The sequence below is a fragment of the Macaca thibetana genome, chromosome 5 (assembly GCF_024542745.1).
Source record: "Macaca thibetana thibetana isolate TM-01 chromosome 5, ASM2454274v1, whole genome shotgun sequence".
Classification (NCBI taxonomy): Eukaryota; Metazoa; Chordata; class Mammalia; order Primates; family Cercopithecidae; genus Macaca; species Macaca thibetana.
The window spans coordinates 35,303,711-35,320,712 of NC_065582.1; the positions used below are offsets into that span (position 1 = coordinate 35,303,711).

The window sequence follows — 17,002 nt, forward strand, 5'->3', positions numbered from 1 at the left end:
TCATGTTCCAGAGGGAACAATGGCACTGGGAATGTGAATATTTACTTCAGGGAATTCAGGGAAGAGGAAAAACTGGTCTCGGCACTGCCAAGGGGTGTATTAATTTCCTGTGACTGCTGTAACAAATTATCACAAATTTAGTGGCTTAAAACAACACAAATGTATTATCTTACAGTTCTGTAGGCTAGAAGTCCCACACAGGTCTCACTGGGCCAGAATCAAGGTGTTGTCAGAACCGTGTTCCTTCTGGATGCTCTGGGGAGAATCAAATTCCTTGCCTTTGCCAGCTTTGAGAGACTGCCTGAGTTCTTTGGCTCAGGGCTCCTTCACTCCAACCACTTGTCCCATCTCCTCCTCTGACTCTGACTTTCCTTCCTCCCCTTCTAAGGTCCCCTGGGATTACATTGGGTCCACCTAGATAATCTCCACATCTCAAATTCCTTAACTTAATCACACCTGCAAAGTCCCTTTTGTCAAGTAAAGTAATGCATTTACAGGCTCAGTGGATTATGACAAAGACCTCTTTGCGGGCATGGGGGAGGAGGAATTATTTTGCCTACCACAGGGGACTATGGAGATTAGGTCTAGAATAATCCTTCAGGTTTCCTTGATTTGTGAATATGGCTTTTCTGCTGGTGATATTCTTGCAGAAGGAGAGCTGAGTTCCTGGAATCATTCACTCTGGGCACCTGCAAAGTTCAAGGATTGGCAGCTGTGGCCACTCTGCAGCCATTTACAGCTCTGCCTTTTTCCTCTTGGGCCGCACAATGCACTTGCTCAAAAATGAACGATTACATCTCTGATTACTGGTGTTTGCTTCCCAGCATTTAACATTCATCTGTGCCCCCTGAAGGGCTTTATCATTTGAGCTTTAAAGCATTTCTTCTAAACTACATTTTTTATGGCCATTTTTAAGCTTCCCCGTTATGCCTGGATAAGAAACCAGGGCTTAACAGAAGGAAGAACAGTGAATAAAGCCCACAGGTGAAACAGGGCAGACTGGGGATAAAAATGCATGAGAAGAGAGGCTGGAGGCCTTCAAAAAGGATTTTCAAGATAAAGCACACAGCAAAAACGTGGAAGCTACATTAATTTAAAAAAAAAAGTACAGGGTCGGGGATAAAAGTCCATGAAGTCAGAGAAAAAAAATTACACATATACATTTGCAAACACAGGAAGCTGTGTTTGAAGAGAAGCTCCTGCACATGCAGTAATGCTACTGCAGATACCCTGGAGGTCAGCTTGATGGCTAAAACACTCAATGTGCAGTGGTCAGAATGGACATTGCTGACCAGGGGATTTAGGCTTGCTTTCCTGAAAGATTACTGTTTATTAATTGAATGCATCCTTTGAGGCTAGAAGCTTCTGCAATATTATTCCTCTATTTTTCTTTCTCTCCTTTTTTTTTTTTGCACTGAGATATAAAGAGTTATGGGAAATAAGGAATTGGCAGTCAACATAGGAAAGATGAGGAGAACCTGAGTTCATGAAGCTGTTTCCACCATAACCTCTCCTGATTTCTGGAGCAAGTAATTGGGTAAAAGAAATTCTCCCAAGGCCTCAGGATTCTAGAGCCCTCAGATGTGAAGTCTGTGATTTCTCAAAACCAGATTCTCTCCTCAGATTGATTTTGGATAGCAAACTAAAAACACCCTTGAAGGGATTAAGCACTGACTCAGTCCTTATAAATTACGTTCACAATAAGAAACCTCTGTATGCTTTAAAGTAGGTAAATCTTAAGTATAATGATTACTTAATTCATTGGAAATATTTGCCTAATTTTCAGGTTAATTTCAGGACCAACAGTGGTTTTTTAAAATAACGGATTGATGAGAAGTTATTTGGAAAATGTAGTGAAAATGTGTCCATTTGACACAATAGAAGTTTATGCCAATAAAGGAAAAGATGGGAATATGTGGAAAGTGTACATTGTGATGATAGAGATATAGGCTTTTTCCTAATTCACATGTGTTCAGAAAGTCCTGGAACTTTCCTATTGTGATTATGCTACTATATTGTTGATTGTATACTAAAGGAAAACAAGATTGACTTATCAATTTTGCATTTCTTTTTACACATACTCGCTGCTCAACCTGAAGAATCTGGGTGGACACACTCAGATCTTGGTGATACAAGCAACCTTAATCAAGGACTAGCATTGCGAAACCCACATATGTTCCAGGAGAGAAATAACCAAGATAGTAACAGAGCCCAAAAGCCTATGGCATAAGTTTCCTTACCAAATATCTGTGTATTGGAGTTTCTCATAGATAATATCTGCACTCAGCACACCCCCATCTGTGTGTGCTAGTCATGAACTGTGCTTAAATCCAGCAGGATCTATTTATTTCCAAAATAACTGTGTCTTGATCAAATACGATTCATGTGTGTGCATTGTACGCAGTAGACACACTCGGCCGGATGTGGCTCTTTTCCCTGACTGCCTTGATTCAATGGGAACCAGGCATTTTCCAACTAAACAGCTGTGGCTTGGGGAGAATCCAGGTGTTTTTCTCACTGAATATTTGTGGGATTGGCAGGGTCCTGGGTATTTCCTTTGCTTTCTCTTGCCTGGAATTATTATAACATATATTATGTATATATATTTCAATGAACTTTACTTTGTCCCAGGAAACAGATCGGCTTCCTTAACTTCTCACAAAGAACAATAGCACTTAGAAAAATATGGGCAGGATCCAATGCTATTTATCTTTTTTTTTCACCAGCTTTATCTATCATGCTGTCTTATACAAACACAGGAATATTCTAAAAATTCTTTTATGTGAAAGCGAGTAGATTACCTTTCCACCCTGAATAATTACCAACCCAGCAAGTGTTGCTTTATTGGAATGGGGGTGTCACACCTGTTCCAACATCCACTTGTTAACCTTTTGGACTTGGCTTCAATTTCTGATTGAAGAAGTAAGTCAGCCTCCCCAGGTTTGGCAATGCATAGACCCTGTTAGAAAATGGTGTGTGGTTTTGGTTTCCACATCTGATACAATATATAGGAAAATTGGAAAGAGTTCAGAGAACAGAAACAAAATGATTAAAGGGTTGGGGGAATGAGGAGCTGGGATTATTTCATCTAAAGAAAAGCTTTTACAAAAGGCATGTGCCAAAGACAGAATTAGAAAAGCCAAATTATAGAGGCTATGTGGTTGAACAGGTTTGATTGGCCTTTGTAGGCCATCCCGAGTCTGTTGGAGGGAATGGGGAGAAGTTGGTCTGCCTTACCAAGCATTGGGAAGGAGAATAAGCAACATAGGAGAGAAAATGGGAAATTAGACAGGAATTACCTTAGCTAGGGAGTCTGAGATCTGCATATACCACAATCTTCAAAAGCAGGGACAACTTTGGTATATGCACTTCTACATTCCAGCTTCTACTAGATCTGGAACTACGATTCAATATAGTATGATAAAACAAACTTAATGATAAGCCTTGTTATAGTTCCCTTCAACTATATGATGAAATGTTGGCATAAAAAATTATTGACCAGTTTTTCTTCATCTTCCCAAAAATCAAAGTAAATAACTATATGTTGATATTCAAATCAGAGATTCATAATCTGTAAAATGTGATCATATTCTGTGGAGTTGAGAATATCATACAGGCATGTGGAGAATTGGTTCTCAATGTTGAAAAAAAGGAAAAGACTATCATTTCTTTTGGGTGGCTTAGAATCTAAGACAGAAAGATGTACTTGATTACTTATTAGGATCCCTATTATGTCCAGGATTTTGATTTTAAAAACTTTAAGAACATAAAATATATGTAGATTCTAAATACTGGCCATACTATTAAATACTAAATCATCTCCACTTCCACAAAGCTCTGTATTAGTTAGGGTTCTTCCCAGCATGACATAACCTTCCTAGCAGCATCTAGACCAGTGTTTCACCAAACAATGTGGGCACCGTAGCCTTGGCCAACTTGACATATCACATTTAACCATCACAAGCTCCAAACACTCTGGTTCAAACATTTACAGAAAGATGGCATGTGAGTCAAGGGAGTATGGGGGCTTCCTGCTGTAATGCACCCTTCTTAACCCTCAGAGGACCAGCTCCATGGGTGAGGAGTTGGGAAGGAACCCTCCATGTCACAGGATTCTCCTTACTGGCCTTTAAGTACCATTTCTAAGTACGGAGTTGGTTTTTTTTGTTGTTGCTGCATTTTCAAGTACTGACTTGTGACTATCCTCTTGTGCCTCCCCACCACTCCCACTAACATGCTCACAAGTTCCTCCTTCTGTAGTTCTCCCAGGTCTTTCCAAAACTCACTTTATCACTGTACTGATTTTATAAAGAATTCAGAAGAAATCTTATTAAAGAAAATCATGAAGACAGTAAATGACCAGTGAACATCATGAACACTGGAGTAAAACTGGGTTCAGGTTCCAATTCTACTACCTGTGGGACTTTGGTCACATGACTTGTAATGCTCCTGAACCTCAGTTTCCTCATCTGTAAGATGGGAATACTTTTTATGACTCCTTTCCTAAAAGGTTGATGTGAGGTGCTTTGAACACTGCTTTGAGCACTTAGTAACTACGCTATTTAAATTATTACAGAGCTGAGGGCTACCTACAGTCTGTGAGAAAATGTTTCTGAAGATGGACTTCCTGTATTACTTAAACTGCATAGCACAAAATGAAGAAATGCCTTGAGCTTTTTTGTCCAAAGTTTCTGTTTACAATACTGGAGAGTTTTGAGTTTTGTTTTTTGTTTTTTTTTTTGAGATGGGCTCTCACTCTGTCATCCAAGCTGGAGTGCAGTGGCAATGACACAGCTCAATGTCTTGGGTTCAAGCCATCCTGGCATCTCAGCCTCCTGAGTAGCTGGGACTACAGGTATGCATCAGCGTGCCTGGCTATTTTTAATTTTTTTTGTTGAGAGAGGGTCTTGCCACATTGCCCAGGCTGGTTTTTCCTTCCTGGACTCAAGCGATCCTCCTGCCTTGGCCTCTGAAAGTGCTGGGATTACAGGCGTGAGCCACTGTATCCAGCTAGATAGTGGGAATTTTATATCCTTCCCCTTCACACACTCTGGGGGGCTAAGAAGTCAGAGTTTGATATTACTGAGAATTCCAAAATAATTCACTCCTAAAACATTTCATCATACAAACAATAGAAGGCAAGAAAAATACTATTTACCACATGCATTCTAGGTACCAATCCACATATATTGCCTCATTTAAGGCCCATGGCATTCCTGTAAATTAGATGTATCATCCCCAATTTAGAAAGGAGGAAACTCTAAGGCTTAAGATTTAAATAACTCGCCCCAAATTATAGAGCAGAATAAGGGTTTTCTAACTTCAAAGCTAAAACTCTGGCCAGTTACACCATGATGCTTCCCTTATAAGGATCAGACCTTGACCTATTTCTTGCAGGCTGTTGGCTTCTGTATTATCTAAAATTATTTTTCACATATCTGAGAAATGCTCTTATTTCTCTTTACAAAATTGAATTCTTAATTCTATAGTTAAGGACATTCAATGAAGGGTAATTGTGAAATGGACAGGAGACCTTGAATTGCACATGCTTGAAATATAAAGCTTTAGAACTAATGGGAAAATAGATGTCTGAAGTTCTTGATTTTCCATTTGTTTTCCACTGTTTCTAAACTAAACCACTGTTTACAAAGAATGTGTCAGTGAAAGATGCAGTAAAAGATGCTTCTTTTCCTTTATTTTTAGACTCAAGTAAATATTTGTTAACAATGTGGTTGATATAGTTTGGATCTGTGTCCCCGCCCAAATCTCATGTTGAATGGTAATCCCCAGTGTTAAAGGTGGGACCTGGTGGGAGGTGACTGGTTCATGAGGCAATTTCTTATGAATGGTTTAGCACCATCCCCTGATGCTGTCCTCTTGATAGTGAGTGAATTCTTATGAGACGTGTTTGCTGAAAAGTGTATAGCATCTCCCCATTCATTTTCTTCCTCCTGCCTGCTTCCCCTTTGCTTTCTGCTATGACTGTAACTTTCCTGAGGCCTCCCCAGAAGCTGATCCTGCCATGCTTCCTGTACAGCTTGCAGAACCATGAGCCAATTAAACTTTTTTCTTCATAAATTACCCAGTCTCAGGTTCTTTATAGCAATGCAAGAACAGACTCATACAATGGTTTACAAAGTAAGTTGATGAGGCTGAAAAATAAGTTGAAGAAGCCCTGTGAAATAATTAAGATGAGTAAGATTGCAAAGATAGAATTCATCACAGTGAAGATTCTCATGGCCAATTCATTCTTGGTTATGGCTTCAAACTTCTACTTTAACAGACAAATCCATTCACTTACCCATAGGTTCAGCCAACCATCTGTCCAACACATATTTAGTAAATAGAGACACACTACATGCTAGGTACTGTTCTAGGTGCTGAGATAAAGCAGAATGAGGGTTTTGAGGTTGTGATAATCTAATAAACAGATGAAAAAAGCAAGTTGATTTCAGATGCTGATAGGTGCTGTGAATGAAATATACTGAAAGGATATAGGGTTTATAGTGGAAAGGCTATCTGAGGCAGGGTGATTAGGGAAGATCTTTCCTAACAGAGGGCATTGGAGTTGAGACCTGAATGAGAACGAGCTAGATCTTTCCAAAGCAGAAAAAAGAACTCCGAGGCATGGAAAGTTCTAACAATTCAAAGGTACAAGATCAAAAAGAAGGCAGATGGCCGAGTCCAGAGTGGTGGTATGAGGCAAGGTCAGAAAGATGGATAGGATCCTGTACTATTAAAAGGACTTTGATTGAAGGAGTCTGAATTATAATCTAAGTATAGTGGAGTCGTTTCAGGTTCTAAGCAGGAGGTAATATGATTTGAGACAACTTTAAAAACATTAATCCAGATGCTTGTTCAAGAATTACTTATAGGCCGGTTGCTGTGGCTCAAGCTGTAATCCTAGCACTTTGGGAGGCCTAGGCAGGAGGATTGTTTGGCCCCAGGAGTTTGAAACCAGCCTGGGCAATATAGTGAGACCTCATCTCTACAAAAAATAAACAAATTGATAAAATAAAATAAAAATTTGCCAGGTATAGTGATGAGCACCTATAGTCCCAGCTACTCTGGAAGCTGAGGTGATGGAATCACTTGATTCCAGGAGACAGAGGTTGCAGTGAGCCATGATTGTGCCACTGCACTCCAGCCTGGGTAACAGAGTGAGATCCTGACTCAGAAAACAACAACAGCAACAACAACAACAACAACAGCAAAAACAAAAAAGAATTACTTATACAAGGGCAAGAGTGGAGGGGGAGGGCCTAGTTAGGGTGCGAATGCAGACTGAAGATTAAAAGACTCTAAAGACATAACAAATCTCTTTAATGGTTAAAGAGAGTTTTAACCATTAAAACTATTTTAATGGTTAAAATAAATTCAGCTTTCTTTCCCCCAAAGAAAGCTGGGGGAAAGAAAACTGAATTTATTTTAATAATGTCCCCATTTACAGCAACATATCTGCTACAAAGTCAATTATTTTATTGTTATTTGGTCACAGGTAGAGATAACGGTGTGGCTGTGGATTAGCAATTATATATAACTCCATTGCACATTAAAAAAGGCATTTTATTATTGCTGCAAGAAACCACTATGCAGGGCTTTTGGTCTTCCCTAAAGGAGAGAAACAGTATCTAGGAAATTAATTCTTCTATCTGGCTCAAATGCGAAATTGCAGAAACCATTCGCTAAATATGGCCAGCCATTCTTGAGTCCAGAGAGGCTCTTCTCACGCATGCTTTATTAGAGGTCATTGATCGGTTTCTACCAATTATTATGGTTAACTGAAGGGAAATCTGCGTCTATGGCCATTGATTGGCATTTGCGTTCGGCTCAGACAGAAGCGAGTTTTGAAAGTGGTATCTGTAGAGTGGTCCTGCTTGCAAACTTCCTTGCCTAGGGGTGGTGGTGGAGCGCTGAGGGCTTGCGGCGTGCCAGCCATCGGGGCTTTCTGCTCATCAATCAGGTCAAACATCCTGGAAGTGTTATGATGGCGCTGAATGTAGAAAAAGCGTTCTCAGGGCGTATATATTGTCGTCATTCCTGGTGGCAGAGGGGAGTGACTAGAGGCTCACACGTCGCTGAGTAGTAGCGCGGCATAATAAAGTGTGGTTTGCACCATGTGTGCCACAGATTTCTCGGGTTTTCTGGAAGGTTTTTCCAAGTTCCGCCTTCTCCCCTTTGCAGCCATCCTGGCCCCAGCTGTGCATCGGCCTTTGACTCCATCTGTCCTTCCGCTGCGGACGGGAGTCCCTCTCGCCAAATGGAGAACACAAGTTTGGCACCCCAAAGTGACGATAACCCCTACCTTCTCGGCTGAGCGCGAGCCAAGCGTCAGGCCTGCTGAGGGACGGTCAAGGGGGTTGAGGGGGAGGCCGCGGAGAGGCCGCTCCCCTAACCTCCCCGCACCCATCATCACTCGGCAAGCTAAGCCCAGGCAGACGCCCCGCCTGCACGTCCCCCACCCGCCCCGCGGGGCACGTCTCCCAGTGCTTTTGCATTTGCTCCTCTTCCACCCTGCTGCAGAGCGCGGCTCGCAGGTTGGAGTTTGCCCGAGTGTGCGCCGCGTCACACGGCGGGGAGGGGAAGGGAGGCGGAGGAGGCCGGGTCGGTGCCGGAGTCGCGCGGTCCCTGGCGCCCGGAGACGCTGCGGGGAACAGCGCCCCGCCCCCGGAGCAGCGGACAGGGCCGCAGCCCTCCTTTCCCCTCTCTCTCCCTCCCTCCTCCCCAGCGCCCTAACTCCCAGCCTCCCCGCCCTTACTCCACCCCCTACTCCGGCCCGATCCCCATCCTCTCCTTGTGTGTGCGCGCTTCAAATAATCTCCTCCTTTTTGGCAAAAGAAATAATGCACCTGACTTTACCAGGGGGAACAGCCAGCCGAGTAGAACAAGGAACAGATGTAAAAGGAATAAAAGGAGAGAGAAAAAGAGATGAGACTCGTTTAAGGAAATCCAGGGGCAGAAGAGGTGGCTGCCGCGGCAGAGGCAGCTAGACCTTCCCTGTCTGCGTGAGCTGCAGGCAGAGGACGCTTTCACCAGTTGCAGATGTAACCTCGGGAATTCCTGGGTCCGTCGGTTTGTTTGCCAAACAAAGTCTTTTCTTCTCTGGCTCAGACACTGAAGAGGCTCCTGGATTTTTCTGCGATCCCGCCACAAGCTGGCAGTTACTCGACAGCCTTCCCAAGGAGCTGGCGGAGAAATGAGCCCTTGTGGGCGGAAGATGGGCGAGGGGCGTCAGCAGCGGGGGGCTCCCGTCGGGAAGCGCCTTCAGTTCCCCGGGAGGAGAGATACACCCCGTGGGCGGTCAGGCAGCAGCAGCGCCAGGACGCAGCGCTCCCTGCTCTGGCTCTTGGTGCACGTGTGGCTGTGGGCGGCCTCGGGCTCATCTGCCCAGTTGTTCAACCTCACCCTTTCCGTAGATGAGGGGCTACCCCCTGACACGCTGGTCGGTGACATCCGCGCCGGGCTGCCGGCCGCGCAGCAGCAGGAGGGGAGCGGCTTCTTTCTGTCGGAGGACTCGGATGACTCCCCGCTGCTGGACGACTTCCACGTGCACCCGGACACCGGCATCATCCGCACCGCGCGGCGCCTGGACCGCGAGCGGCGGGACCACTACAGCTTCGTGGCCGCCACGCTGCTGGGCGCTGTGGTGCAGGTGGAGATTCGCGTCAACGACGTGAATGACCACTCGCCCCGCTTTCCGTTCGATTCCCTGCAACTCGACGTCTCCGAGCTCAGCCCGCCAGGGACCGCCTTCCGCCTGCCAGGTGCCCATGACCCCGACGCCGGACTGTTCAGCACTCAGGGCTACACCCTGGTGCAACCGTCCGACCCGCCCAAGGATCCCGCAGGCCCGTTCTTCGAGTTGCGCTACGGGACTCCGGGGCCACTACCGTCACCGTTTTTGCCGGGCTCCTCGTCGCCCCTGGAGCCTCTAGACCTGGTGCTGCTGCGGCGCTTGGACCGAGAGGAGGCTGCGGCGCACCGGCTGCAGATCGAGGCATGGGACGGCGGCCGCCCGCGGCGCACCGGCCGCCTGAGCGTGGAGCTGCGCGTGCTGGATGAGAACGACAACCCACCGGTCTTTGAGCAGGACGAGTACCGCGCAGCGGTGCGCGAGGACGCCCAGGTGGGCGCCGAGGTCTGCCGCGTGCGCGCCACCGACCGCGACCTGGGGCCCAATGGCTTCGTGCGCTACAGCATCCGCGCCCGGCAAGTGCCCGGGGCGGGTAGCTGGGGCGGAGCACTGGGCGACGCGGCCTACTTCGCCGTGGAGGAGCTGAGTGGCGTGGTGCGATTGCGGAGACCTCTGGACCGCGAGGCTCAGGCCTGGCACCAGCTGGTGGTGGAGGCCCGCGATGGAGGTGTCGAGCCTGAGGTTGCCACAGTGCGCGTGTCCATCGCCGTGCTGGACGTGAATGACAACCGGCCAGCAATTCACGTGCTCTTTCTCACAGAGGGAGGCCTCGCCTGTGTCTCTGAAGGCGCCCGACCGGGCGACTACGTGGCTCGCGTCTCGGTGTCTGATGCGGACCGTGACTGGGAGAAAGAAGATGAGGCCACCGGGGAGCTTAGTGTGGGTCTTGGAGACCGGAGCATCTTGCTGTCCTTGGAAGGCGGAGAGGGAACCTTCGCGTTGCGGCCCGGCGGCCCCCCAGGGGTATTTTTCCTTTGCGTCGAGGGGCCCCTGGACAGAGAGAGCCGGGATCTGTATGAGTTACTACTGGTGGCCACGGACGCGGGGTCCCCGCCGCTGAGCACGGAGGAAACGCTGCTGCTCCGGGTCGCTGACCTCAATGACCAACCACCTCTCTTCAGCCAACAGCATTACAAGGCCTCAGTGTCCGAGGCCGCGGCCCCCGGCACTGCAGTCATGTGGGTCAGCGCCTCCGATGCTGACGAGGCAGGCACTGAGCACGCCTGGCTGCGCTACACGCTAGTCCAACTCTCAGCTGCCTGCAATCCAGAGGCTCTGCCCGCCGCAGAGTGTGGACCATCTTTCGCCATTGATCCCGAAAGCGGTGTGATCAGCACTATCCGGACTCTAGACCGAGAGGTCCAGGAGGCGGTGGAGCTGAGAGTGGTGGCCCGGGACCTCGGAGAGCCCCCGCTCTCTGCCACCTGCCTGGTGAGCATCACCGTGGATGATGTGAATGATAATGAACCCATCTTCTGGAGGCAGGTGTACAATGCCACCATTGCAGAGCATGCCCCGGTTGGACACTGCTTTCTGCAGGTGAGTTCATCAGGCCTGTGGGCCAATCTGAAGGCTTGGGAAGGCATGGAGAGGGTTGTGAGTTGGCCTAGGAAATTGTGATGTGGAGGAAAATATTCCGGCTCTCAAATACAAGACTGGCTGTAGTTCCGTCTCTATAGTGAGATGAATGATGCCCTCTAGTCACCTAACTTTTTTTGCCAGGGTCTTGGCTACATGATCTCTAAGGTCCTTTCAATTTAACTTGACTTTTAGATCTTGATTTATCTTATTGAAGCCTGATTTCTTTCATGCTGGATGTGTGCACCTAAATAGGTTGAGGAGGAACCACCCATTCTAAATCAGACCTCTTCCAATTGGCAATGTCTCACATCATATCATATAAATATATGTATATATGTATACACACACACACACACACACACACATATATATATATATTTTTTCAGACTAAGTCTCACTCTGTTGCCTAGGCTGGAGTGCGGTGGTTCAATCTCAGCTCACTGCAACCTCCTTTTCCCAGGCTCAAGGAATTCTCCTGCCTGCCACCATGCCTGGCTAATTTTTGTATTTTTGTTAATAGAGATGGGGTTTCACCATGTTTGCCAGGTTGGTCTCCAACCCCTGACCTCAGGTGATCCACCCCCCTCAGCCTCCCAAAGTGCTGGGATTACAGGGGTGAGCCACCACACCCAGCAATGTCTCATATATATATAATTTAACAGCTTTATGAGGCAACCTAGGGAATAAGGTAGCTCTCATAAATGAATTTTTCAAATGACCAAGTGTATGTCTGTATACACAGACACTGTTTTGAGTTACCATTTCCAGAGACTTCTTACATGTTTTCCTACCTTCCTTCGAAGCTTACAAAAGTTGGAGGAAGACTGAAGTCATCTTTATTAGTTAACATCAGGTGTGAGCTGAGCTCCTTCCATGGTGCTTTCAGGACTCTGAAGGGCAGCGGGGCTCAATTATCCTTTATAAAATGGAGCACCGTACACTGCTTTTTGATTTGGGTGTGTTGCCTTTTACGGTTTTCCTGATCTCTCCTTCACTAGCAGAATGGCATGTTTTGCCCCTTTCCAGGCCATTCCTTTTTTTTTGCTTCCAATTTCCTATTTGTTTATTTCTTATTTTATTTTTTTGAGACAAGCTCTCGCTTTGTGGCCCAAAATGGAGTACAGTGGCCCAATCATGGCTCATTGCAGCCTGGACCTCACAGGGTAAATTGATTCTCCCACCTCAGTCTCCCAAGTAGCTGCGAGCACAGGCATGCACCAACATGGCTGGCTAATTTTTAAATAATTTGTAGGGATGAGGTCTAGCCATGTTCCCCAGGCTGGTCTCGAACTCCCGGGCTCAAGTTGTACTACCACCTCAGCCTCCCACAGTGCTGGGATTACAGGCATAAGCCACCGTGCCTGGCCAATTTCCTATTTCTTATTTGATGGGAGATAATCAAATTTCCAAGATTGATTTATTTACTCTGAAATAACTTGAGTAAATAAATGTAGCCTGAAGAGCTTACCAGGGAATGAAACTCTAAAGCTTTATTTTGCTCTCACCCTGAGTTGTTTTAAGATGTTTGCTGCTTACTTTCTGGTTCTCAGTTAGGGAGTTCAGGTTTTAGCTTTGCAAGTTATGTCTCAAATAATAACCTTCAGATAAGTGAGGTGCTACTGCAAAGTAAAAATGGGTTTCATGACTGCTTCCACCATTTTAATCTTTGGGTATATGGGTGATAATAATCTCCATCCCTTTCTTTACAGTGATTGACAGCTCTGAGTTGCTAGATTATTAAAAAGTGGCTTGATATGAATTAATGCTTGCTGACAAAACAGACAAATCCACAAATATTAGTGACTAACATTATCAAAGTATATTTCTCTCTCAAGCAGAGTCTGATGTGATGCAACTTGGCTGTTTCTCCTCCGTGTGAGACAGCCAGGCCTGGGAGTGACTTACACGAATTCCACCAATGTCACATTAGCCAGGGCTCAGCCATGCAGCCTCAGATATACTGCACAGGAGGCAGAGAAATGTAGAGGAGCCAGGTATGCCAGTGCCCACTGATAGTTTCTTCCATGGATTTCTAAAAATGAAAGTCATAATAGGTGCCAGGTTGGACTAGATGACTTCTAAGATTCCTTCCACCTAGAACTCCCTGAAGATCTTGGTATGAGTAGTACAACTTGGCTCCATTGGAAGGAAAATAAGCAGGATGGATTCATTATGACTGTTTTGATTAAAGCCTGTCTTTAGAGTTGTTTCTATCATCGTGAGATGATTCTTCTATGAGGTGTGAGTTTATCCCATTGTTATGACTGCCTATGTGGCAGATCCATTATGGTGAGCTGAGCTTGGCTTACATGTAGGACTGCACCTCCAACAATTGCAACAAACCTTTCCAGGTTGCCAAGTATTGCTGGAGACAGCATTAAATTGTGCTGACTGGAATTTCTGGAAATTCCAGCCATCTAGCCCCTCAAGATTTGCAAAGGCTTCTTAGTCACTGGGTTCTCTGGTGGCCTCTCCAAGGCAGCTATATGAACTTCCTGTATTCCATACGCCTGTAGCTGACTTACCCCCCTAATTTCCATAAGAGATTCAAAGAAGCGTCTTCCTTCTTTCTACTCTCTCAATCTTTCTTTATACCACTTTGCAAAAACCAGCTCCTCCATCTTGCCTTTGAATCTCATGACCCCTCCTGTGTTCCAGGGTTTTGTTAATGACATCACATACATTCCTTATAACTGTACTTTCTTTCTGTTGCTATCTAGAAGTTTTCCTCCTTTACAGCTTATATCTGCTCAAGTTGCCTTTGTCAAAAATAAACAAAAACAAAATGAAATACAGGAAAAACAAAATCTTTCCTAGATTTCCTGTAAGATAATACCATGTCATCTGATAAAAACAAACCCTTAAACTTCAAGTTGTCTTAGTGGTTACTCCACATCCCCAGTGTTTGGGGTCCTTCCACTCTAGTTGCTGCTCCTGCTGGCACCATGGTGCTGGCCACTCTCCCCTCTCCGAGTGCTGGCTGAACTCTTATATTCTTATGCCCAGAGGAGACCTTTTCAAAGACTTTAAGCATGAGGCAGAACTGAGGGAATTAATGCAGTGGACAAGAACCATTCTGAGATAGATAACCTCTAGCTACAAAAGGTTTTTACAACATTGTACGTACTCATCTGAACTTCCTAATAACTCAGTCCCTGTCTGTCTTAGGTGGAGAGCCTCTTCTTAACAATCCACCCCTCAGGAGTTCCTTTCAATCTCTTGCTGCCTTCTCGATCAAGGCAGAGAGGGAATTCCACTCTGCAGACACCCAAAGGTTTTCCTTCAGTTCTCATGTTTGGTCTGAAAGATTCCATTTTCGCTCAGATAATTGTCAAAAAGATTAACTTCAACCTCTAGACAAGATCTCCATCGTCCACCCTACACTAAGTCTGATGTTAGCTGCATTCACAGCTTTTATCTTATAACCAGATCTTAGTCTGTACTAAGTATAACTCCAGCATTGAGACCTGAATTACATGTGATACCATGAAGAGTATTCTTTCATACTCCCTCAAATACAAGTACTATATTTATTCATTAATTCATTTATTTATCTAAACAACAATATTCATTGAATTCAATAACATTGATTGAGTTCAACAATATCCAACCAACAAATACTTACTGAGTATCTATTACATGCCAGGAACTGTTCTTGGTGCTGGGGACAGCAATGAGCAAAACAGGCAAGGTGCTTGCTAGCAGAGCTTATAGTGCTGTGTGCTCCATCTCCTTCCCTTCTCTGTCAGTCCTTGTGCATGAATGACATGTGCCTGGCTCCCACTTGCTGATCACCCCTTCTCCATGTGTTCTGACCTTCCCCCATCACTGTACTAAATTCTGCCTCTCAAGAGGCGTGTATCTATGTTTCTTTCAAATCCAGTGGGCTTTTCTTAGTCATAACCTCCCTCATGCTCTCTGAAGCATTTTGGACTGCGACCACTTCCTCTTTCTTGCATGCGTCTTTTTCACTGCCCATTATCTCCTTACATTCTGCCTCTCTCCTGACAATTCCTCTTTTTCTTTTTTTCTCTTGTGCCACCCCACACTCATTGTGGTAGAGGCATTCCCAAAGACTCTCTCTTCCCCTCACTCCTTGCCTTTCTATAATCTCTTCCTGTATATTTCCAGCCGTTCATTAAAAAAAAGTTCATAACACCACATGGATGTAAGGATTGGAGATAACTAGTATTTCATGGTAGAAAGTGGTATGTAGAGCTTTATAGGTGGGAAAGTTTTCTTTATTCAGTAGATCAGGGATTCTCTGTTATATATATTTTTATTTACAACCTGTCATGGATGCATTCCACTGTAGCTGAACATTTTGTGTGTATGTAGGAATGTGTAATGCATTTCTGGGTATGACCTTCTCCAAAAGAGAACCACTTAGGATGGACTTCAGAAAGTTGTGATCAGTAAGATTTTCCTTCTTTGAGGATTGAAATCTTACAATAAATTGATTTCACTAACAACTAAACTCCAGACGTCTATCAATGGTCCCTTCACCTTTTAAACTATAAATTACAAGTGATCAACTGTGGAAGTGATTTATATTTTCATAGCCCGTTAGGGAAATTATGCTAAATCATTTTTACAAATGCCAGGTTATTTGGATCTTACTGAATTAAAATCTTCATTTAATCGAAATACGTGCTTTGTAGTGAATGTAGATCAGGTAAATATAATCGTAAATATGAATTAATTGAAAATCTATGTAATCCATGGGGATAGGAGGAATTGGAATAATCACAGTGTGTCTGGTTCTTGTAGTGAAGTAATGGGAAGCCGTTTTGGAGACATGGGAGATGTCAGTGTTTGAGCAAAGAGTTTGGTCTTTATTATTATGGAAATACATGGGAGATATGGGAGGTTTGTGAATAGAGCTTGACATGTGAAAAGTAACATTTTAGGAGGAGTCATCTTAAATTAGTAGAAAAACTAGAAAGAAGCAAGGAGGGAAATCAGGTAGGAAAGTTCAGAGTCTCTTGTAATAACACATATTCAGCTATGTGGGCCTGAATTAGGGGAATGGTAGTGAAGCGTAAGAGGAAGGATGGCCTTAGAGGCATCACAAAGGAATAACTGGTGCAACTTGTATAGATGTGAGTAAGAAAGTGGTGGAAGGAGTAAAAAATGGCACCATGTTTTCCATCTGGATTAGTGGGAAAAATAGGAAAAACTGGAGCTGAGAGTTTTGGGGGAAACATGCTGGCTTTCTTGAGTTTTTAATTTGAGTGTGAATTAATGGCCAGTAGTCTAGGAAAATACATCTTGAAGGCTATTTAGAGCTTCAGAACTGCTAACAGGAGAGAGTGTAAGGTTGGAGACATAAACTTGGAAGTTACTCATGTGGAGGTGATACTTAAAGCTGTGAAAGTGACAGTGAGGCTAATGAGAGAAGAGTTAATGGCTAAGGACGCTGGCTGGGACGAGGGTCTTGCGACTCATATGATGTTGGGGGGAAGGTCTCTGTGATGATAATGCTATGTGCTTGTATTCCTGAGCCTCAAGGACTACAACCCAGAGAGATGGTTGGCATCTTACTCCATTTTCTGAGCTCCTCAGCACAGCTTCTGAGATATTCAGCCTCCCGTGCCACAGTCCCAGGCATTAAGGCACTCATTATTTGGATCTGACGGTTTCTCTCCCCTCTTCTTCCTGTTTCCTATGGACCATCTGGTCAGTCCCCATGTGCAGTGAGGACATTGGCAGCCTGTTTTAGTCATT

General features: G+C 45.0%; 1 protein-coding gene and 1 pseudogene across 1 annotated transcript in view; one reads left to right on the forward strand and one right to left on the reverse strand.

Moving 5' to 3' along the window:
• LOC126954379 (methylosome protein 50-like) overlaps positions 1–7,972 on the reverse strand; it is a 32,333-nt pseudogene extending 24,361 nt beyond the window's left edge.
• A 722-nt stretch (positions 7,973–8,694) lies between these two features.
• The window catches only part of DCHS2 (dachsous cadherin-related 2), a 269,651-nt gene continuing 261,343 nt past the window's right edge, over positions 8,695–17,002 (forward strand). Inside the window, exon 1 of the mRNA XM_050791988.1 lies at positions 8,695–11,233. Coding sequence (XP_050647945.1) covers positions 9,197–11,233 — 2,037 coding nt within the window. The 5' untranslated portion in view covers positions 8,695–9,196. The remainder of the gene's footprint in view (positions 11,234–17,002) is intronic.